The following is a 21,412-nucleotide window of genomic DNA, read 5'->3' as shown; positions in this document are numbered from 1 at the left end:
ATTAGAAACTTAAAATATTCTAAAATTTCATAAAGCATACTGTCATGCCATACTCATATTACCATCCTGTTCATTTTTAAAGATTTGTTCCACCTAAGGGCTAAGATTCAGTCACAATACTGGGAATAGTCTATCTGTCCTATTCCAAAAGCTTTAAAGCAACCAATGACGTCAGTAGTTTTGTTCTCTCTCTCTGTTGTTGTTGTTTGGAGTTGTTTACAAATGTGTATCCTTTATGAGTCACAGAATATGTGAGTATAGATAGTAACTCAGAGAAATCAACTATATGGACAGAGTATTCCCTATTCCCACTCCAACTTTAATGGGGCAACTAGGGAGGCCCACAAGAAAATCTTAGCCTCACTCTCACTCTAAGCAAATAACTGGCAAAACAGACACTTGAAACCAAGGTTACCAATGAGTGATCAATAACTAATCCCAAATAATAATTTAAAGCATGCACAGAGGGTGGGGGGTAGGGAGTGGCGGTGGGGTGGGCCTGGAAAGAGACTAGAAAAGCTACAGCAAAGAAGGAAAATTGAATGAAATGAAAAGCTCTTCAGAGCCCGGGTCAGCTGAGTTAACAGAGTTCCAAATCTGTCCATATATTTGGAAATAATATTAGACTGTGAGTGGATAGAGCCCTATGGCTACAAAAGAAAGCTCACTTTCTTAAGCCACTGCCTGAGGTTGGGTATGCCAGAGTAAGTAAGCATGGGAAAGAACTGAAACCAATTTTAGACTCAATGAATTAAGCTTTCATCTTGCAGGAAGTCTTCACTAAAATTTAATTTCAACTATGTTACACAAATGGAACAATTATTTTAGATAATGAACAGTCACAAAAATGCGGAAAGAAAATTGGCTGATAGATTATACCATGTTAAAATATAGTACTATTTTTCCTAGAATTGTGATGATTACCATCACAATTCAGTAGCAGCAACTTGGGGGGGATACAAAACAGATGAACCTATATCACTCCATGAAACTGCATGTCAATACATTCTGCCTCTGAAAGTAGAGGAGAAAGAAGTTTCACTTCTGTGGTTCCTAATCACTTCAAAATATTGGGCCTTCATTTACCTTCATAATCTTATATAAGTTGATATGTTTCATCATTTTAAATCAATAAAATGGGGAGATGTGTATATTCCTCTGAAATTCTTTTTAAAGTGTTATAATAAAGCACATTTAAAAAGTCAAGATAGAACTCTGAAAAGACACACATTAAGCTCAAGATCTCAAAATGCCACAAAAATAATTTAAGACCAGATTATATTAAGAATATTTCCAAATTACAGTTTAGATAAAAAGATTCTAGGGCTAGGAATATAGTTCAGCGGTAAAAAACATGCATATTAGCATGTTTAAGGCCCTGGGTTTGATTCCTGGCAAAACACACACACACACACACACACTTATAGTGATTTTTCTACATACTAAGACATCCCTTCTTTTTGAGGGGCTAGGGGAGGACACGACCAGGGATTGCACTCAGGAGCACTCAACCACTGAGTCACACCCCGAGCCCTAAGTCCTATTTTGTATTTTATTTAGAGACAGAATCTCACTGAGTTGCTTAGCACCTCACTGTTGCTGAGGCTGGCTTTGAACTCGAGATCCTCCTATCTCAGCCTCCCAAGCCTCTGGGATTACAGACATACAACACTATACCCAGCTACTGAGACAACCCTGTAACCTCTACTGCCAATCAAATTTTCTGTACCACAAAAGTCTAAAATAGCCGCTAATTAGAAAGTGAGTTAAAATTTAGTTTAAAAGTATAATTACACAGAAATATAGATATTCCTGGAAATTCATGATCTATATATTGTGCTTATGATGTTTAAACATTTGACTTTGGAGAAAATATTATGTTCAATTATTTGCTATGTGATTCTAACTCAAAAAGCAGCCTAGCATAGAAATGGTCACTCAATCCAATTTACTAATTCATACTTTTTTTTTTCTTTACAGCAAGGAGGTAATTGTTTTTCTTTTGTTATTTTTACAGTTGACGCTACTTAAACCTGCTAGTCAGTTGGCAAATACTCACTGATAAGAAACTAAAGCTAAACACTGCTTAAGTCAAAAAGTATTTGAATATAAGGAAATCAATGGTTAAATCTACTAGAAATAATTTTTAAAAGCTGCTGCTACCAAATGAGACTGAAAAAATTATTAACAACAACTTTGAAATTGTTGTTAAAATAGCTAGTGACTTCCTGATACTTTTAAATACTCACCGGTGGCAGACAGGAAGTGCCTGGATCTAATAAACTTACAGCTTCATTCTGCATTGTATTCTGCTGTGTAATTGCATCTTCTCGCTTCCGCTCTTTCTGCCCCGCTTCGTCATCTTCGTATTCATCTAAGCACTGAAAAAAAGAAAAGTTTCCATTTTATTTCCAAGTATAACAGAATTATTAATGTTTTGATGGTATATGAAAATGTATTTGATAGCATCAGAAATCTGTGTTCTTTTCAGCAATATACATACTTAATTCTTGTAAATTAAATCCTTTGCTCATACTTAATTCTTGTAAATTAAATCCTTTGCTTAAAACTGGTATCTTTACATTCATATGCCTGGCAACATATCTTTTCTCTAAGTTCTCATCACCAGAGACAAGGTTTCTTATAGGGATGAAGTTCACTTGTTCTTTATTAATCTTTCAACGAGTAATTTGTGTCTATCCTAAATGGGATAGAGGGTGACAAAAGATACATTAGAAACAAGTAATGTATAATCCAGTAAAGAAGATAAGATACATAAAGATAGCTTAGTGACTAAGGCCATTTTATAGTTTACTATTGCCTATGAGAATATAAAATTGGTGCAACCACTATGGAAAGCAGTATGGAGATTCCTCAGAAAACTTTGAATAGAACGGAACTACCATTTGACCCCGTCATCTCATTCCTAGGTTTATACCCAAAGGACTTAAAATCAGTATACTGCAGTGACACAGCCACACCAATGTTCATGGCAGCAAAATTCACAATAGCCAGGCCTGTGGAACCAACCTAGATGCCCTTCAGTAGATGAATGGATAAAGAAACTGTGGTATATATACTCAATGGAGTATTACTCAGCATTAAAAGAGAATAAAATCATGGCATTTTCAGGTAAATGAATGGAGCTAGAGAATGTTATGCTAAGCAAAATAAGCCAATCCCAAAGAACCAAAGGCCAAATGTTTTCTCTGATATGTGGGTGCTAATTTGCAATGGGGTGGGGGTGAGGATAGAGATATTCTGGATTAGCAGGAAAGGATGGGAGGGGGTTTAGGAGTAGGAATGATAGCAGAAAAATTATACATTATTACCTTATGTGCATACGATTACATAACTGTGTAACTCTACATAATGTACAAACAGACAAATGAGAAGTTATACTCCATTTATATATGATGTGTCAAAAATGCATTCTACTGTCATGTATAAGTAATTAGAACAAATTAAAACATATTTTAAAAAACAAGAATTCTATGCACAGCAAAATTTCAAAAATAAATGCAAAATAGACTTTTACAATAACACCTGAGTATTTTTTAAAAGTTAAATGAAGTTCCTTACTAGAACAAAATGATACTACATGGAAATTCAGAACCTTTAAAGAACTTCTGAAGAGCATACGAAATGATAAATACATGAATAAATACAAGAAATTGTATTTTTCTAATTTTTGCCAATCCCCTTATTATACAATAAATTGTTTAAAGCAAAAATAAGAATATTTTGTAAGATTTATAACATCCAGAAAAGCAAAAAAGCATGGTAAAGAAACAAAGGCAGGAGGCAAGATATAGACGTGGCAAGGTTCTTACTCTTCATATGACAAGTTATAATAGTACACAAAAACAGACTGAGAGGAGTTAGTTATATGTAGTAAACTCTAGAATGACCACCAAAAAAAGCTTTTCAAATAGGTATGGTAATTAGCCAATACTGAAGAAAATGGAATGATTAAAAAAATACCTGACCCACATGAAGACAAGAAAAAAAGAGGAAGATAGGATAAATAGAAAACAAATACCAAGGTGAAAGATTTAAATCTAACCTCAATAATTATATTAAATGCACATGATCTAGCCATTTCAATTGAAAGGTGGATGTTGGACCTCATTAACCTAGGTACATGTATGACTACACATACGGTGCGACGCTACATGTATAACCAGAGAAAAAAGTTGAGCTGCATGTGTACAATGAATCAAAATGCATTCTGATGTCATATATACCTAACTATAATAAATAAATTTAATTAAAATGAATAAAGGTGATGTTATATGAGATTAAATAAACTCAAGACATACTAAATATTTAGAGATACAAATATTTTAAACCATGTCGACTAACTTGACTGACATTTATAAAATACTCTGTAAAAATAAGGGCTCTTATGGTTCAGTGGTAGATCACATGCCTAATATGTATAAAGCCCTGAGTTCAGTCTCTAACACCACATACACACACACACACACACACACACACACCACAAAAATAAGAACATATACTTTTGACAAAAGCACACAATATGTTTGCCAAGACAGAAAATTTTCTGAAACATAAACAACATCTGTACAAATGTAAAAATGAGTAAAATCATGCAAAGAATGTTCTCTGACCACTAATGAATTTGAATAAGAAATCAATGACAGAAAGCTGTCTAAAAAATCCTCTAAATATTTAGAAATTAAACAAAGTTCTAAATAATTCTTGAGTCACAGAAATCACAAGAAGAAAATATTTTCAAATGAGTTATTAAAAAAATTAGATTCATGGGCTGGGGATGTGGCTCAAGCGGTAGCACGCTTGCCTGGCATGCGTGCGGCCCGGGTTCGATCCTCAGTACCACATACAAACAAAGATGTTGTGTCCGCTGATAACTAAAAAATAAATATTAAAAAAAAATTAGATTCAGCTAAAGCAGTGCTTAAACATTTAGCAGTGAATAAAAATAAAAACTGAATAAATAAGAACAGACCAATATATCTGGTTAAAAAAACAGACACAAAGTAATAATAAACAATAATAACAAAACAATAATAAACTGAATAAATAAGAACAGACCAATATGTCTGGTAAAAAACAGACACATTCAAGGGCTGGGGCTGTAGCTCAGTGGTAAAGCACTTGCCTAGCATGGTGAGGCATTGGGTTCAATCCTCACCACATAAAAAGTAAAAAATAAATAAAATAAAGTTGTATAAAAATTTTTTTAAAAATAGACACATTCAATATCAGTAAATGTTTGTTAGAAAAAAGAAAAGTCCCAAATCAATGATTTTATCGTAAAAAGCTATAAAAGGGCAAATTAAACCAAAATTCTGTAAATGGAAGGAAAAAATAAGAGTGAAAAAACAATGAAGGAAACTGAAAACAATAGATAAAGTAAAAAGTAAAACCAAAAGCAGTTTTCTGGAAATAATAAAATTAGTAAAACTCTAGCCAAACTGATCAGGAAGAAAAAAGGAAAGAGAAAAAATTATTATAACAAGTGAAAGTGGAAACATCACTAGAAATGATATTTTATGATGGCAAAAGATTAAAAGAATATTATGAAACACTCTGATTCCTTGAAAGCTACCCAAAAAAAGAAAAGCTACCGAAAAGCAAAATCTTGAATGATCCTCTATGTAATAAAGAAATTAAATTTGTTTAAAAGCCTTCCTACAATGAAAACTTTAAACTATATGGTTGGTAAATTCTATCAAACATTTAAAGAAATACCATTTTTATAAAAATTCTTCCAGAAGGAGAAAATACTTCTCAACTTATAAGATGGCATTAATCCAATTACCTCCTCAAAAACAAACAAACAAAACCTTAATATACAAGAACAGACCAATATATCTGGTTAAAAAAAAAAAATCTTTACAAAATTTGGGAAAAGCAAATGAAAAATAAATATTAGGAAAGTATAATCGTGACCAAAACAGGATCTATCCCAAGAAAGCATGGTTCAAGTATCAGCACAATTTGCCATCTTTACAAAATAAAGGGGAAAAAGCATACATATAAAATTATCATACATTAATAAGAAGCATGACAGAAACATACATCATCTTGATTAGCTGTCTTAACTTGATCAGGAAAATCCATATATAACATCCCACTGGAAAGTAAAATAAACAGATCTTTTCCCTAAAGGCAATCAGGTTGGCTCCGTACACCACTTCTTTTTTCACCACTTCTATACAGCATTATTATTGTCAGTTCAAGTCAGTAGGAAAAGGTAAGCATAAGAAATAAAAGGTGCACATATTTCATTATTTATAGATGGCAATATCTTCCTCATAGAATATAAGTAGAGCAAGATGACAAAATATAAAATAAATACAAAAATCAATTACATTTTTATACACTGGCAACAAAAAAATTAAAACTTTAAAGAAATATTATTTAAAATACTTATGGCCAAATTTAACAAGAAATGCCACAAACTGACATTAAAAACTACAAAATATTGCTGAGAAATATTAAAAAGACCTAAATAAGTAGAAAAATATATGATATTGGTAACATAATAAAAAGAAATTAACCCAATTTAATAGGACCAAAAATTTGAATTGATACTTCAACAAAGAAAATCTAAGAATGACAAATGAACACATAAAAAGAGGCTCAACCTAATAATCTTTAAGGAAATGTGAATTTTAAATATAATGAGTTATATTATCCACCTACCAAAATGACTAAAAGTAAAGCCTGACAATATCAAGTACTGGTAAAAATTTGGAAAAACCTAAAAATCTCACACATAACTGGTGGGAACTGAAAATGGTACAGCCATGTAGGAAAATAGTTTGGCAGTTTCTTATGTACTTAAATATGCTACCACATAACCTAAGAATTAAGACTCTGATTACTTAATCAAAATGGAAGGAAGGAAGGAAGGAAGGAAGGGAGGGAGGGAGGGAGGGAGGGAGGGAGGAAGGTCACCCCAAACTTACACAAAAATCCAGCTTTTAGCACAATGGCTAAAAAGTGGAAATGACACAAAAGTCCATCAAATAGTGAATAGTAAACAAATAGTAGCACATCCAAGTAGTAAAATACTACTCAGCAACAAAATGAATTGAGTCTCAAGCATTTGTTTGAAATTATAGAAAAAGCAAAATTCTAATGATAGAAAACACATCAACAGTTGCTATGAGCAAAGTATGGGGTTTGATGGGGAATGACTGAAAAAGGACAGAAGAAGTAATGAAAATGTTTCATATCATGATTTTCATGGTGCCTTACCAATCTCTGAACATATGTCTAAATTCATCAAAATGCACTCCTAAAGCAGAATATTTGCATGTAAATGACTCCAATGAATGATATTTTAAGAAAGGCATGTGATGAACAAATAAGGTAGGAAATTACACACACACACACACACACAAAAAAAAAATCTGGTCAAGTCTCTTAGATCCACCTAATAATTATAGGAAATAGAACACAAGAACATATTAGACAACACCATGTAGATGCAATCATGAAAATCTAGATTTTTAGGATGTTCTAAACATTGACCAGAAAACGATAAAAAACCAAAGAGCAAATACTTTAAGGCTTTTGGGCTACATAAGATCTGCTTCCCCAGCCCCAAAAATAACCCTTTAAAAACGTAAAAATCATTCTTAGCTCTCTGTCATACAAAAATAAACCTCTGCTATAAAAAAAAAAAAAAATACATGGTCCAGTTTCTCCCATTAATAAACGGCAAGAGGAGGATGTAAAGGGAACAAAGAAAGGACAAGAGACCTATACATTAAAAAAAAAAAAAAAAAAAAGTCTTGAGTCTGAGGATTAAAATTAAGTAACGAGCTTAAGAACACGAAGCTAATGAGTGGTGAAGCTAGAACTACAACCTAAGCAGTTTAACTCCAAACTCTGAACTCAATTTTCCAACAGCCAAGAGTAAGCAAAGTGTCAGTTATCAAACTGATGTAGTACAATGCAACAGAGAGTTATTATAAAGAAAAAGAAGCAACTGAATAGAAATTATCAGTGACTGCTTTTCAAAACGTTTTGTGTAGGTTACCTTGGGTATATGCTAGGTCATTTTGTAGAATATGGAATTACTAGGAGTTGCTAGTAATTACTACAGAAGCCTGGAATGCTACATATCTTGAAATTTGCAGAGGAAAAAAAGATAGTTAAGAAGTTACTAATGGCTAGAGGTGTAACTCAGTGATAAGAGTGCTTGCCTAGCATGCATAAGACCCTGGGTTCAAACCCCAACACAGAAAGAAGAAGAAAAGAAAAAGAAAAACTAACTCATATTCCATCTTATTGTAGAATGTAATAGCAAATAGACATGCAAACAGAAAGTAGTTCATAATTATCTGAGGTCAACCACTTACCTATAAAAACAAAGGAGAGGAGGGAAATGCAGTATTTTAAAATATACAAGATTTTTCCGGGAAGACAGCTATCTTGTAAACCCAGAGAATATTAAATTTTCATTTGTTTGTAATTTTACTTAAAAAGTTGCTTGACATTTAGAAAACATCACTAACAGCAAAACTATTCATGGTATTTGCATCATTAACACAGCACATTTAAAAAATTTTTTTTTAGTATTTATTTTTTAGTTGTAGTTGGACACCATACCTTTATTTTAGTTATCTATTTTTATGTGGTACTGAGGATCAAACCCAGGGCCTCACACATGCTAGGCGAGCATTCTATTGCTGAGCCACAATCCTAGCCCCAATGAAGCACATTTTTATCTAAAAAAAAAAAAAAGTTTGAAAGGCATCATACTATGTTTTTATAATTCTAAGATCTTGCTTAATGCAACAGACTCCACAATCACAATTTTAGCATCACCACAGTACTTCATGCTCCTATTATAGAACATGAAATATATATATATATATATATATATGTAAACTTTTTTTCAAGAAATGTTTGCTAAATAGTGGACTGTGTGGTAGAACGACTGGATCAGATTACAAAAAGGCTCTGAGGCTAGGGAGAAAGTGAAACTTGAAGTCTAAAATACAAAGAAACTAGCCAATCACAGTAACTTCTTGAGAAAAAGAGAGAGCGCGAGCGAGCAAGAGAGAGGGGGTTGGGGGGGAGAGAGAGAGTGTGAGTGTTAAGCACTGAAATAAACTTGACTTGGTGGTCTTAAGGGTAATAGTTTCCTACTACTAAGATTTCTATTATTACACTTCCAAGGTTTTTAATGTATCAAGAAATCTGACAAGTTCATAGACTGAAACAACTTAAATGAACTCTTTCATGGTAATTTTTTCTTAGAAATTTTATAGAACAATTGCACAAATTCAGGGGTTCAGAAAAAGCAATCAACATACCACTTAGTTATTTTATTTTTTAATGAGTATTTTTTATATACATTTTATTTTTTAATTTATTTTTATGTGGTACTGAGGGTCAAACAAACCCAGGGCCTCGCACTTGCGAGGTGAACACTCTACCGCTGAGTCACAACCCCAGCCCTGAACACTTACCTATTTTAAACACAATTTGTCGTAACACATTTTAAGATACTTCTAATGTATATTAAATAGTATATTCCAGAGGACCTTTAACTGATTATTTTGACAGCTTAAATTGTTTGGCATACTGGGGCTGGGGTTGTGGCTCAGAGGTACAGTGCTCGCCTGGCACATGTGAGGCTCTGAGTTCAATCCTTAGCACCACATAAAAATAACTAAAATAAAGGTATTGTGTCCAACTACAACTAAAAAACATTTATTTAAAAAAATTCTTTGGCACACTATCTAGTTCTTCAAAGAATTCAGCTGGATATGGCTTCACATTCCTTTTTCTTTTCACACTTGTTTCCTTCATAAATGATGAGTCTTAAAAATGAATTCAATGATTCATTCATCTCCAAATAGACAATAAAAACAACAGTTCATAAAAATTATTTAAATTATACTGATCTTCCATAATGCTTCTTTAATTTTCAAAATGTTAAAAATAATCTTTAAAAAATTAATCTCATTCTTTTCTAAATAAATGTCTCAATCTAAGTAACATATACAAATCCGACCTTAACATAAAGAATCCACATAAGATCCCTTAGGTGTTTTAGGTTTTCAATAAACATCAAATATGCTTTCCTACAAAGCTCTGGGAACTACAGAAAATAGCGCTTTTTTTTTTTTTTAAAGTGAATCAGAATGAGGAACAGAACTACAATAAAACTAAAGTGAAATGAAAATTCCAAATAATGAAGTAAATTCATTGTATTTATGTATAATAAGTCACACAACTGTGTTCTAAAAGCAGGATGATTGTCAATGGCATGGAAGAGACAATTAAGTAAACAATCTTTGCAAAGCTTTTTCAGAAATTAAAAACAAAAAAAAGTTACAGTTCCATGGAGTGGGGGAGTCTATATTTGGGATTATACAAACCATGAAAGTGGATTAAATAGCTCTGCTTTCCAAAATTAAAGTTACCATAGCCATGAAAGTAGGGGAGTTAGAATGAATTCCACTTCTTTCTTCAGCAATACCATGTCAATCCTATCAGTATTGCTGCTGATTTATCTGCCTCCTCCTCTGGTAATACCCTTTTCATCCTCCATTTATTTTGCATATAGCACTCTGTCATCACTCAACTTTGACCTAGTTTTTCCTTACCTTCCATCCCTGTTTTCTAAGACAAATTTTATTTTGAAATGATGAAAAAAAAATCTTCTCAACGAAAAGAAAACTAAAATAAGTTCAAATAAATAATTTCTTTGTGAAAAGAACTGGGAAATATAAACAAATGATCAATCCTAATTAGGTAGCTGAAAAAAAGCTACTGCATATCTGTGTTCCTTATTACAAAATGGCTACACACACTCTTGAATTAGAAAATTTGGCTATTAAGCAGAACAAATTAAAATATATGAATTTTCAAGGGTAATGACCAAACACCCAGATTTACTTTGTAAATTTGCAACCAATTTGATTGATCACACCAAATTATCTATTCTTTATAACAACTTGCTAACATGTCTTGGAACATTTGATTGTATGGATTTAAAATAAGAGTATTCTAGAAAAAAATAAATCTTATTTCCAAACAATCTGAAATTGTAACCCTCCAAAACCAAGAAATAAAAAGACAAAATTCCATTCTTCTCCAATTTTTAAAGCACCCATGGCTGAAATGCCATGTAATGCTATCAGATATAATTCAGCAATGGCTGGTACCCATTCATACTATTATTGTATCTCATCACATCTCAGGGCTCAACAGTATCCAGTTCTCTAAACAGCAATATTCATGATTACAAAGGCAGATCTGTCATCTGTTCCAACAAATTTAAATAAACTGTAATAAAGTAGTTTTAAAGAAAAATGACATTTTTTCTTAGTTACAAAAGTAATTATGTACCTTATAAAATCACTTTTAAAACTGAATATAAGGAAAAACTAAAAATCATTCTTAATCTTTAGCTGTTTCGTTGTGGTACAAATCTTTCTCCTAGAAGCATTTCTTAACTCAGAAAATTGTGGACATCACATTTTGAGATGTACTTATATATCACCTCATCATTTACAACAAAAACTTTAGTAGCGGCACAGCACAAATTGTAAATTCAGCATAATTTGTTTAATTTTATCTTTGTTGTGGGACACAAAATCCAAATAGGCTTCCACACAAATTTTTGTGTACATCTCTAATTTTTACGGCTTTTAAAATAGGCTGCCAATTTTCCTCCAGAACAGTTGAAAAAGGTTGTCTTACCCTTATTTCCTTTTTGAAAAATAATGGTTTCATTTGAATTCTAGTCATCAGGATGCTCTTTTGGCAGATTTTTACTGACTTTATGTATCTTCATTTTCTTTGCTGATGCCCTTTCTCTGACAATTTTTATTGGTATTTCCTTGAGATTTTTCTGTCATTTTGCTAAGAAAAGGTTTTCCCTACTTCAAGATCTAAGAAACACATATATCTTTAAATTCTGACTACTTTTAATATAATTCACCTCATATTTAATATGCTGTATACTGAGATTGGAATACATTGTAAGCAATTGTTCTAGTCATATACAGAGAATAATCCAGAGCTGCAAAATTGGCAGTGAGTTATGTGAGTTATGGCTCCTACAGGAGTAAGGGCCCCACCCACCATCCCTCACTTGTCACTCCTCTAAGGTCCGTACCCAAGGGCTCTAAATCCATCTCTTCACTTTTATGCTTTGAGAAACAAAATCAAATGGCTTCTGTCTCCTTTAGCCAGAATTTTCAAGAAAACAGCACCAGTGGTGAATACTGCTAAAATGAAATTACTAAATAACATAAGGTTATAGGAAAGGGGATCCCAGAGAAGAATGAATTCAGTCATCATTAGATTCCCACATGTAGGGCACAAAGCAGATTCTACCTTTCTGGTTAAAGATCTGTATGGCTCATCTTTGGCTTTTCTTTCCACCCCCACCCTTAGGAATATTCATTCATCACAGGGGAATATGTCCCTATCAAAAAGCTTTACATTCTTGTTTAAATCTCCTTGTACCCTGCACATCCTCTTCACCCATATATTCATGTTAAAAAATTTAAACTTTTCATATACATCATTCATATTAATATATACTTTTCTGGGAGGGAGAGGGGATACTAGGGACTGAACCAAGCACTTAACCACTGAGCCACATCCCCAGTCCTTTTCATTTTTTATTTTGAGACAGGGTCTTGCTAAGTTGCTTCAAACCTCGCTATACTGCTGAGGCTGGCTTTGAACTGATGATCCTCCTGCCTCAACCTCCTAAGTCACTGTTCCTCTTAAAGAAATTTGAAGTTTTTCTTTTTTTAACTAAAACTGGCCTTGAATATAAACTAGCACTTAGCACTGATGCTGGCACACTACAGGTACTTATGAACTATTAGACAAATGAACAACTTTACAGTACCCCAGCTTGTTCCCGACTCATAAAGGGAAGGACTGCTTGTTCTTTCTACATACAGCACACTCCTAGTCTTAAATCCTCCACTTCTCTCTTATCTTTCTGACCCAAGACTCAAGGGTTCTGCCCTATTTGCTGTATCTTCTCTCTTTCTCTGGCCCGTGACTCAAGTAGACAATTCAGCGTTTAAGACCAACAGAGATTCTGTCTCCTCAAGCTCTGTGATACTCTAGACACACACATCTCTTACATATAGAAGACATAGCAGAAGACTGGGTGGGAGCAGAGATGCAAAACCAAAGAAATCAGTCCTGGAAGTTGGACAAGTAGAGATCTTAGATGAGAGTATGTATGTGTATATGTACATCTGAAAGTCTGAGAGGGATAACTAAATCATATATTCTATTATTTTGGCAATGACTAGATACTAAAGGAAGTGAAGAAACTAATCCTGATTTTATCTAATTATCATACAACACATCCATCATTAAAACACTGAGTTCATCTAACTTTTAAATTTTTTAAATTTTAATAGACCTATTCGTAACCTTATCAGGTTTTGTTGAATATACACAAAAGCAATTCTATAATTATTTTTTAAAATTTTTTTAGATAAAACACTATACACATTAAATTAAATACAACAATAACAGCTGCAGCTAACAATCATTTTGCAGTTCTATGCTCAACACTGCTGTAAGAGATTTTGAGAGCAAAACTTTAACCTTCATGACAACCCTAAAAGACAGATATGATCATTATCCGTACTTTACAGATTTGGAAGTAGCTGAGCAACCTTCGTAAAGTTACAAAGCTAATAAATGATGAAACCATGATTTGAACAAGATAATCTGGCTGAAAAGCCAACACTCTAACCACTAGGTCATGTGTACTATTTAATGATAGTTAAATAGTTTGTTCTCTGTGTATCATGATATAAAACAAGATCCTAAATACAGCAGATAAATTTTATAGAATCCATTATATTAAAAATGAACAAAAGTATAACTAAGTCAATAAAATACAGTCAAATATCAAGGACCCCCTCAATACACAACTATTTAATAAATGTGACCATGAACAAGAAAGAAAAGCTTTTTTTTGATATCTGCTGTATCATTCCAGGAATCTATATATTTGGAAGAAATCAAGAATTTAAAAACAGCTTAGGATTGGGGTTTAAATTGTGGCTAAGAGAATTTAAGACAATAAGCAAAATTTGCTTATCAAACACATCCCTACATTGGGATATATGCAATAATCTGTCACTGCTACCATAAAGAAATAATCACAGATTATGAGAGTTAAATGACAGAAATTTCTTTTTTTTTTTAATTGTTGGTTGTTCAAAACATTACATAGTTCTTGATATATCATCTTTCACACTTTGCTTCAAGTGGGTTATGAACTCCCATTTTTAGCCCATATACAGATTGCAGAATCACATCAATTACACATCCATTGATTTACATATTGCCATACTAGTGACTGTCGTGTTCTGCTACCTTTCCTATCCTCTACTATCCCCCCTCCCCTCCCCTCCCCTCCCCTCTTCTCTCTCTACCCCCTCTACTGACCTTCATTTCTCCCCCTTGTATTATTTTTCCCTTTCCCCTCATTTCCTCTTGTATGTTCTTTTGTATAACCCTGAGGGTCCCCTAGAAATTTATTTCTCATAGTTCTAATGGCCATTAGGTGTGATTCCTCCTGAGGATTCTCTCCTTGGCTTACAGATGGTCACTTTCTTGTAGCAGTCTCACATGAACTTTTCTTTGCATGCATGCATCTGGCGTGCACACGTGTGCGTGTGTGTGTGTGTGTGTGTGTGTGTGTGTTTTTCCCCCAACTCTCTTTCTATATGGACACCAGTCATACTGGATTAGGGTTCCACTCTTATAACTCATCTAACCTTAGTTACCTCTTTAATGGCATTATTTCCAAATCTAGTCAAAACAGTCCATAACAACTGATTTTATTTGAACCCAGTCCTAGAACATAAAATTTCGTATTTATGATAACAAGTCACTGTTGAGGTAACAGTAATACCTGTAGGATCAACAATTCAGAAGGGGAAAAAAAAGACCAGGTAGTCAATTGATACTAAAATAAATAATTGCATGAATTTTAAAAAATTGTTTAAGGCTAAAGAAAGTATCTTTACTTTTTGTTCTTGCTATATTTGTACACTAGAATCAATTCACATTTTGCATTAAAAAGGTAAATCTTGATTTCAGGCAATTTTCCACATAACAGTTTCTACAATACTTACAATAAGAACCTGTTTATCTGACTTGCTAGTAGTTTACAAAATGATCAGCTTAGTACTTGCTCAATAAATACAAGAAGGAGTAAGGGGAAGGCAATCAAGGAAAACAAGAGGGAAAGGAGAAGAAAATAAGTTAGATATTTATCAGTTTAGGGTAAAACACTCTTAACTCTTACCTGCTTTAGTTTGGCGCACTACAGATTATTTCTGAATCAAAATATTTGAAGGTATGAATATATAGAGAGAAGTTTAAGGTATAACATCAACTTTGGTTGCATCTTGACTTCATGGTCATATCTCATAAAAATAGAAAATCTTCTCAATAAAATAATCCAACTCCCCCTGAATGAACATGTAAATGTTATTTAAAAGGCAAAACAGACATAACGTAAAAAGACCTTTCAAAGCTTATGAGGCCTATAATTGCCAGGGAGTGGGCTGATGCTGAGGATTGAACCCAGGGCCTCAACCATGCTAAGTACTTGCTCTACCATGGAGTTACAACTCCAGCCCTAAGTGTTGTAAAGCCAGCACTTTGTTTCAAAAAAAAAAAAAATTTTCTTTTAATTAATCTACTATACAAAAAGCCTTCACAACACACAGAATTTACATGCAATACCGGCTCTAAAACCTACATATTCATAAATCCTTCACTGAGGAGCCAGCTCAGAGGGTTTTTTTTTATACCTGTGGTTCAAGTCTACAAAGGAATAGTGAAAACAGGATAAACTAAAGAGATATTCATAAATAGTGACTGGCTATTTTTCATCTATCAAGGAATACCAGAATTTTACATAATGAAAGTAAAGCAATATACAAATGTTTTGTTGGTGTCAACCATATGAAAAAAATATTTTATAAAATGTCAGTAGATTAAATATTAGCCTCAGGAACATACAGTTTGACATATTGAGTCTATGCTTCTTTATAAATTCAGACAATTTATCATGGAGCAAATAGTAAGACAACAACACTGCTTTATTGGTTCAGACGTATCAAATCAAACATTAACACTCAACAGTTATTTAGAAGGTAAAACATTCCTTCAGTATAAATGTGCTTATTATGTGGTTTTTCTTCTTTGTAACTGATATTTAATATTTGTTTAAATTGCCCAAATCCAGTAACACAGAGTTTTAGTTTGTTTTTAAAAGATCCAAAGTTCTTGATCTCATCAGGATACAAATGGACTTTTACAATGAGAAAGGGAGAAACAAAATGTCTACAGAAAATAAGTTAATTTTAATGTTTACTGAAAAATGCTCTTGAGCAGTATTCTTTTCAAAGTCTTTTAAAGAATGATAATAATATGCCTTTCCTATTACACAGTTGAGATCAAATTATATGCTTAACAATTATAATCATGAAGCATTCATTTACATACCTTCTTCCTTCAGTGTTCAGAATACATTTATTGTTGACCAAATCACTGAATCACTTAAGTACAAGATTTAAAATAGGACACTAAGTAACAAAAAATTCCATTTCTTCATACCTCAGTTATTTTCCTATTCCCTTTATCAAATAACTGTGATTTACATAGTGCCTTTTTCCAGAAAGATGTTTAAAAACCTGTTTCTTATGTTAATGATTATCTTTAAAAAACTGCAAGCAAAATAGGAAACTTTGTGTGTTAATTTTGTTTGCAATGTGATTTCCAATTTAAAGACTAAAAATCCAAGGTAAAGAAAAGACCACCTGAGGTCTTAACTGAAAATAGGATTTAAAATTCCCTTATATTTCAAATAGAATCCAAATAATAGCCCTAACAATTCCCCAACTCAGTCTCCTCAAAAGACAGTTTAAATTTCTGAGGGAAAACAGTAACTTTATCTATTTGTGGAACACTGCTTAAACCACTTGGTGTACACTTGGTGTACAGAGGTACACTGTTTCAAAATTAGATTCTATTATATTATATTCCTTTCCATGCCATCATATCTTTCCAAAACTGAGTTTCTATAATTAAAAAAAAAAAATCAATGTGGTGTAGGAAATGAGGGTAGAGTATCCAATCTGATTCCAAGAAAATTGTACATTGCCCAAGAAACACACATATCCCATTAGAAAGAAATTGTGGCTACGCAAGAATAAAAAAATTGCTTCAAACAAATTCAAAGAATTAATATTTATTATTTATGTAATGACTACTAAGTTATAGGAACATATATACTTGTTTGAACCTAACTAAGTAAATGAAACTATAGCCATGTTTGATAAACAACATTTCAGTCAAGGATCAACTGCATTAACTATAGTCGTTAAGATTATAATAGAACTAAAAAATTCTATCACCATGTGACATCATAGCTCTCACAGTAATGTCACAACTATCATAACATCATAGAGCAATGCATTATTCAGGTGATTGTTGTGATGTTGGTGTAAGTAAATCTATTACACTACCAGTAGTATAGTGGTATATAGTATGTGCAATTATGCACAGCAACACAATACTTCATAATGATAAACAACTGTTACTGGTTTATGTTTATACATAGTTTTAATCACAGAATGTATTCCTTCTACTTATAGTTTACTATAAATCAGAGGCATGCATTGTTACACCAGCAGCAACCTCATACATCTCAAGTTTCCTGAGTCATCTGATTTTATCAAGAGGCCATGTCAAGCGATTGACCTATACCATGTAGGTTTGTCAAAGTACATTCTATCACATTCACAAAATGATAAAATCACATAATGATAAATTTTTAAGAATGTATCCCATTGTTTAAGCAGTGCATGGGGCTGGGATTGTAGCTCAGTGGTAGAGTGCTCACCTTGCATGTGGAAGGCACTGGGTTTGATTCTCAGCACCACATAAAAATAAAATAAAGGCACTGTGTCCATCTACAACTAAAAAAATATTTTTAAAAAAGCAATGCATGATTGTATTTGGTGTTCAGAACTAAGGGCAAAAGGGAAAATTATGGTCAACTAAGAGTATAATGAGGACTGGAGTTGTGGCTCAGCAGTAGAGTGCTTGCCTCATGTGAGGCTCTGGGTTCAATCCTCAGTACCACATAAAAATAAATAAACAAAATTAAGTTATTATGTCCATTTACAACTGAAAAAAAATTTTTAAAGAGTATAATGAACTGAGAAAGTCTGGGGAACTTTTGGATATGGTATAAACTGAAATGCCACTGGAGCTATAATTAAACTCAGTGAGCCAATAATTAGCTTCTTTAGCATATATTATGATCAAAAGGCCATCAGACTTGTGTGAAGGCTATTATAATCTATATACAAATGTCTGAGTTTCACCTTTTTAAAGAACATTTTCTACCTGCTCCCATCTTGTCTTAACTGTGAAGTCCAGTCCTGGCCTAAAAAAGTCCAGTTTGTCTACAGCTCTCCCCAGAGAAAAATACTCTGTTTGCACTGTATCACCTTCCTCTTTTGGTACATAAAAATACATCTAGTATTTTTATAAAACAGCCCAAAACTCTTCAACAAATTAACACAGGTCTTGGTAACAACAAATATTTTATCAACGATAACATTATTAATAATGCACAAAACTTTTCCAAAATGCTTTCAGAGCTATTAGCTTCCAATTATAGTGTTTGTTTATATAATGTGAAAGTCCAATGAGTCTATTCACTGTGATCCAGTTATAGCAATTCAGAGGTAGCACTCTCAGTAGACAAAGTCTAGCATCTCAATCAAGAACAAGTGGTTTCTTATCTAAGAACTAACCAGGCCCAAGACAGTGGAATGAAACTGACATAGTATTATCATGTACATATATGAAAACAACAGAGTGAATCCCAAAACGATAAAAGAGGAGAAAAAAAAATCTTTGCTAGGAAGGGCAGCAGAATACAACAGACACTAGTATGGCTGTATATATAAATGTGGCTATATAACCAATGTGATCCTGCAATCTGTACACGTGGAAAAATAAGAATTTATACCCCATTTGAATCAAATGTATGATATGTCAAGATCATTGTAATGTTTTGAGCAACTAATAAAAAAATTAAAAAATTTTTAAAAATCTTTGATAACCATCACAATTAAATTTCCTATATGATTTTTTCACATCCTAACCTGAAAATTCCTATAAAGTTCATAAGGTAAATAAAATGACTAAAAGACAGGTAGGTAGATAAACAATCGTCAATAAATTAGATTTGCTGCATTTGACATTCCAAAGAGGTATTGTAGGGGGGGGGGGACCCTGAATTCATCACATCATTCTTATCCTGGGAACTTAATTACATTATTGGTTCAATTGATAAAGAATCATTTCAAACTGAATGCCCCAAACATCTCAAATGGCCATAGTTCCACTTTTCAATTAGGCAAATTCAGAAATTTTATGCAACCCAACAAAAAAAGACAACATCCATATCCACACCCAAGGGTACGTGCTTTACACTTTTATAATTTACGCCCTTAAAAAAAAAAAAAATCAAAGAAAACATTTAGCAATTAAACTAATTCCCTAAGTTTTCAGAAATCTTTCCACACTTATATTATCATAAAAAGTAATAATTTTGTGAAACTGAAGGAAGACTCTGCTATTCGTGCTTTTAAAATGTGCTTTTAATTTCTCTGACAACTAAAAGCTATAATAATGTCACTTAGAAAAAGAAGGCTGAGTGAGCATCTGAGGGTAAGAAGGAATGTTTTCACAGGCGCAGTTGGTAAATACCACTGGCTCTAGCTGAACATTCTTCTTTGACTAGAAGCCAATCACAATTTAACTTTAAAAATCTCCTTTTACATACAGCAATGGAAGGTCACATTATCTCCATCATTCTTTCACCCAAAACTCAAGGGTTGAACTAATACTTTAAACACTATCAAGATCCATTCCTTCTTACTGTGTTTCCAACTGAGTCCATACCAAAGGTCATATTTAGTTGAATTAGTTAACAGGTCAGAGATAAGTTCTCTAGTTTGAATAATAGAGAAGGCTAACTTTTAGACTGCATGTTTTCATTTTGATTATGCAAACATTCAATTTGCAAGTTACAATATACACGCTTTAAGGGAAGTTTTGATGTGAAGGCAAATTCAAAAAGTTAATATGAAAGCAACCTTTCATTGTATTATAATGATAGAAAGAAATAATTTTACATAAATACATCCTACTGTAATAAATCTACAATTAGCAAACCTACTTCAGTGCTAGAATGAATACTTCAGTGCTTGATTAGAAATAACCAAAAAAAAAAAAAGAAATAACCAGGTACTTGGAACATGCATAAAGGATAATCTCAAGAAACAAACTTAAAATGTTACATTTCTAAAATTTAAAAATTTGTCTTTCGTGACACTTCAAGTGCTTATTCTAAGTGACTGCATACAAAATATACTGTAAACATAAAGAGTTGATTCAGAAACAGAAACACCACCCAATAAATAAGTCTAAATGTGCACAATCTCAAAGAAAAGCAAATTACCAACAAGAGAGAAAAACTGGTTAAAGAAATTATGACAAGGAATTTACATTTGATGTTTTCCTTCGTAAGTCTGAATCCTGGGTCCCAGATCACAGTCTTCCATATCTCAGCTCAGTCCCTCCAACTACAGCTGCCTCATCAAGCAGTTTTGTTTAAATCAGGTCAGATGATCAGACTATTCTTATATTCAGGCTAGTCCAAAAAACAAAACCTCAATTAACAATGATAAAATCAAAAAACAAAGGAATAACTCCATGGTTAAATTCTTTGGTCCCTTCCATGGTGGATTTCCTAACCATCTGTAAAGCACCAGAAGATACTGACACAATCAGTATTTTACATTTGTGCTATAAAAGGAAAGAAGAGAAAGCAACCAACCCAGTGTCTACCAACCTACTGATGAATACATACTCTTATAAACATATTAAAGAGGAAAATTCTGACATATGCTACAATGTGGACAAACCTTTGAGGACACTATGCTAAAATTAAGTAAAGGACACATATTGTACAGCTTCACTTCTATGAAGTACCTAGGGTAATCAAATTCAAAGAGAAAGAAAGAATGGGGCTGCTGGGGATAGGGGGAGTTAGGAAATTATTGTTCAATGAATGGAGAGTATCGGTTTGAGAAGATGAAGAAGTTTTAGAGAAAGACAGTGATGATGGCTGCACAAGACAAATGTACTTAATGCCACTAAACTGTATACTGTAAAATGGCAAGTTTTATATTATGTATATTTTACATTAATAAAGAAGGAAGAAAAGGTGAAAGCAATTAAGTTTACAAATGCAAAGACTAAAAACCTTTCAACAACATTATTGAAATTTAAACATTTAATGTAT

The 21,412-nt window shown here is 32.8% G+C and overlaps 1 protein-coding gene across 1 annotated transcript in view; it reads right to left on the bottom strand.

Annotated features, from left to right (window-relative positions):
- Positions 1–21,412, bottom strand: part of Pawr (pro-apoptotic WT1 regulator) — a 128,567-nt gene that overhangs the window by 38,325 nt on the left and 68,830 nt on the right. Inside the window, exon 5 of the mRNA XM_048808242.1 lies at positions 2,250–2,381. Within this exon, the coding sequence (XP_048664199.1) occupies positions 2,250–2,381 (132 nt within the window). The remainder of the gene's footprint in view (positions 1–2,249; positions 2,382–21,412) is intronic.

Source organism: Marmota marmota, unplaced genomic scaffold (genome assembly GCF_001458135.2).
Source record: "Marmota marmota marmota unplaced genomic scaffold, marMar, whole genome shotgun sequence".
Taxonomy (NCBI): Eukaryota; Metazoa; Chordata; class Mammalia; order Rodentia; family Sciuridae; genus Marmota; species Marmota marmota.
Note: the sequence above shows the minus strand (reverse complement) of the source record. Positions and strands in the feature narration are given on the sequence as shown.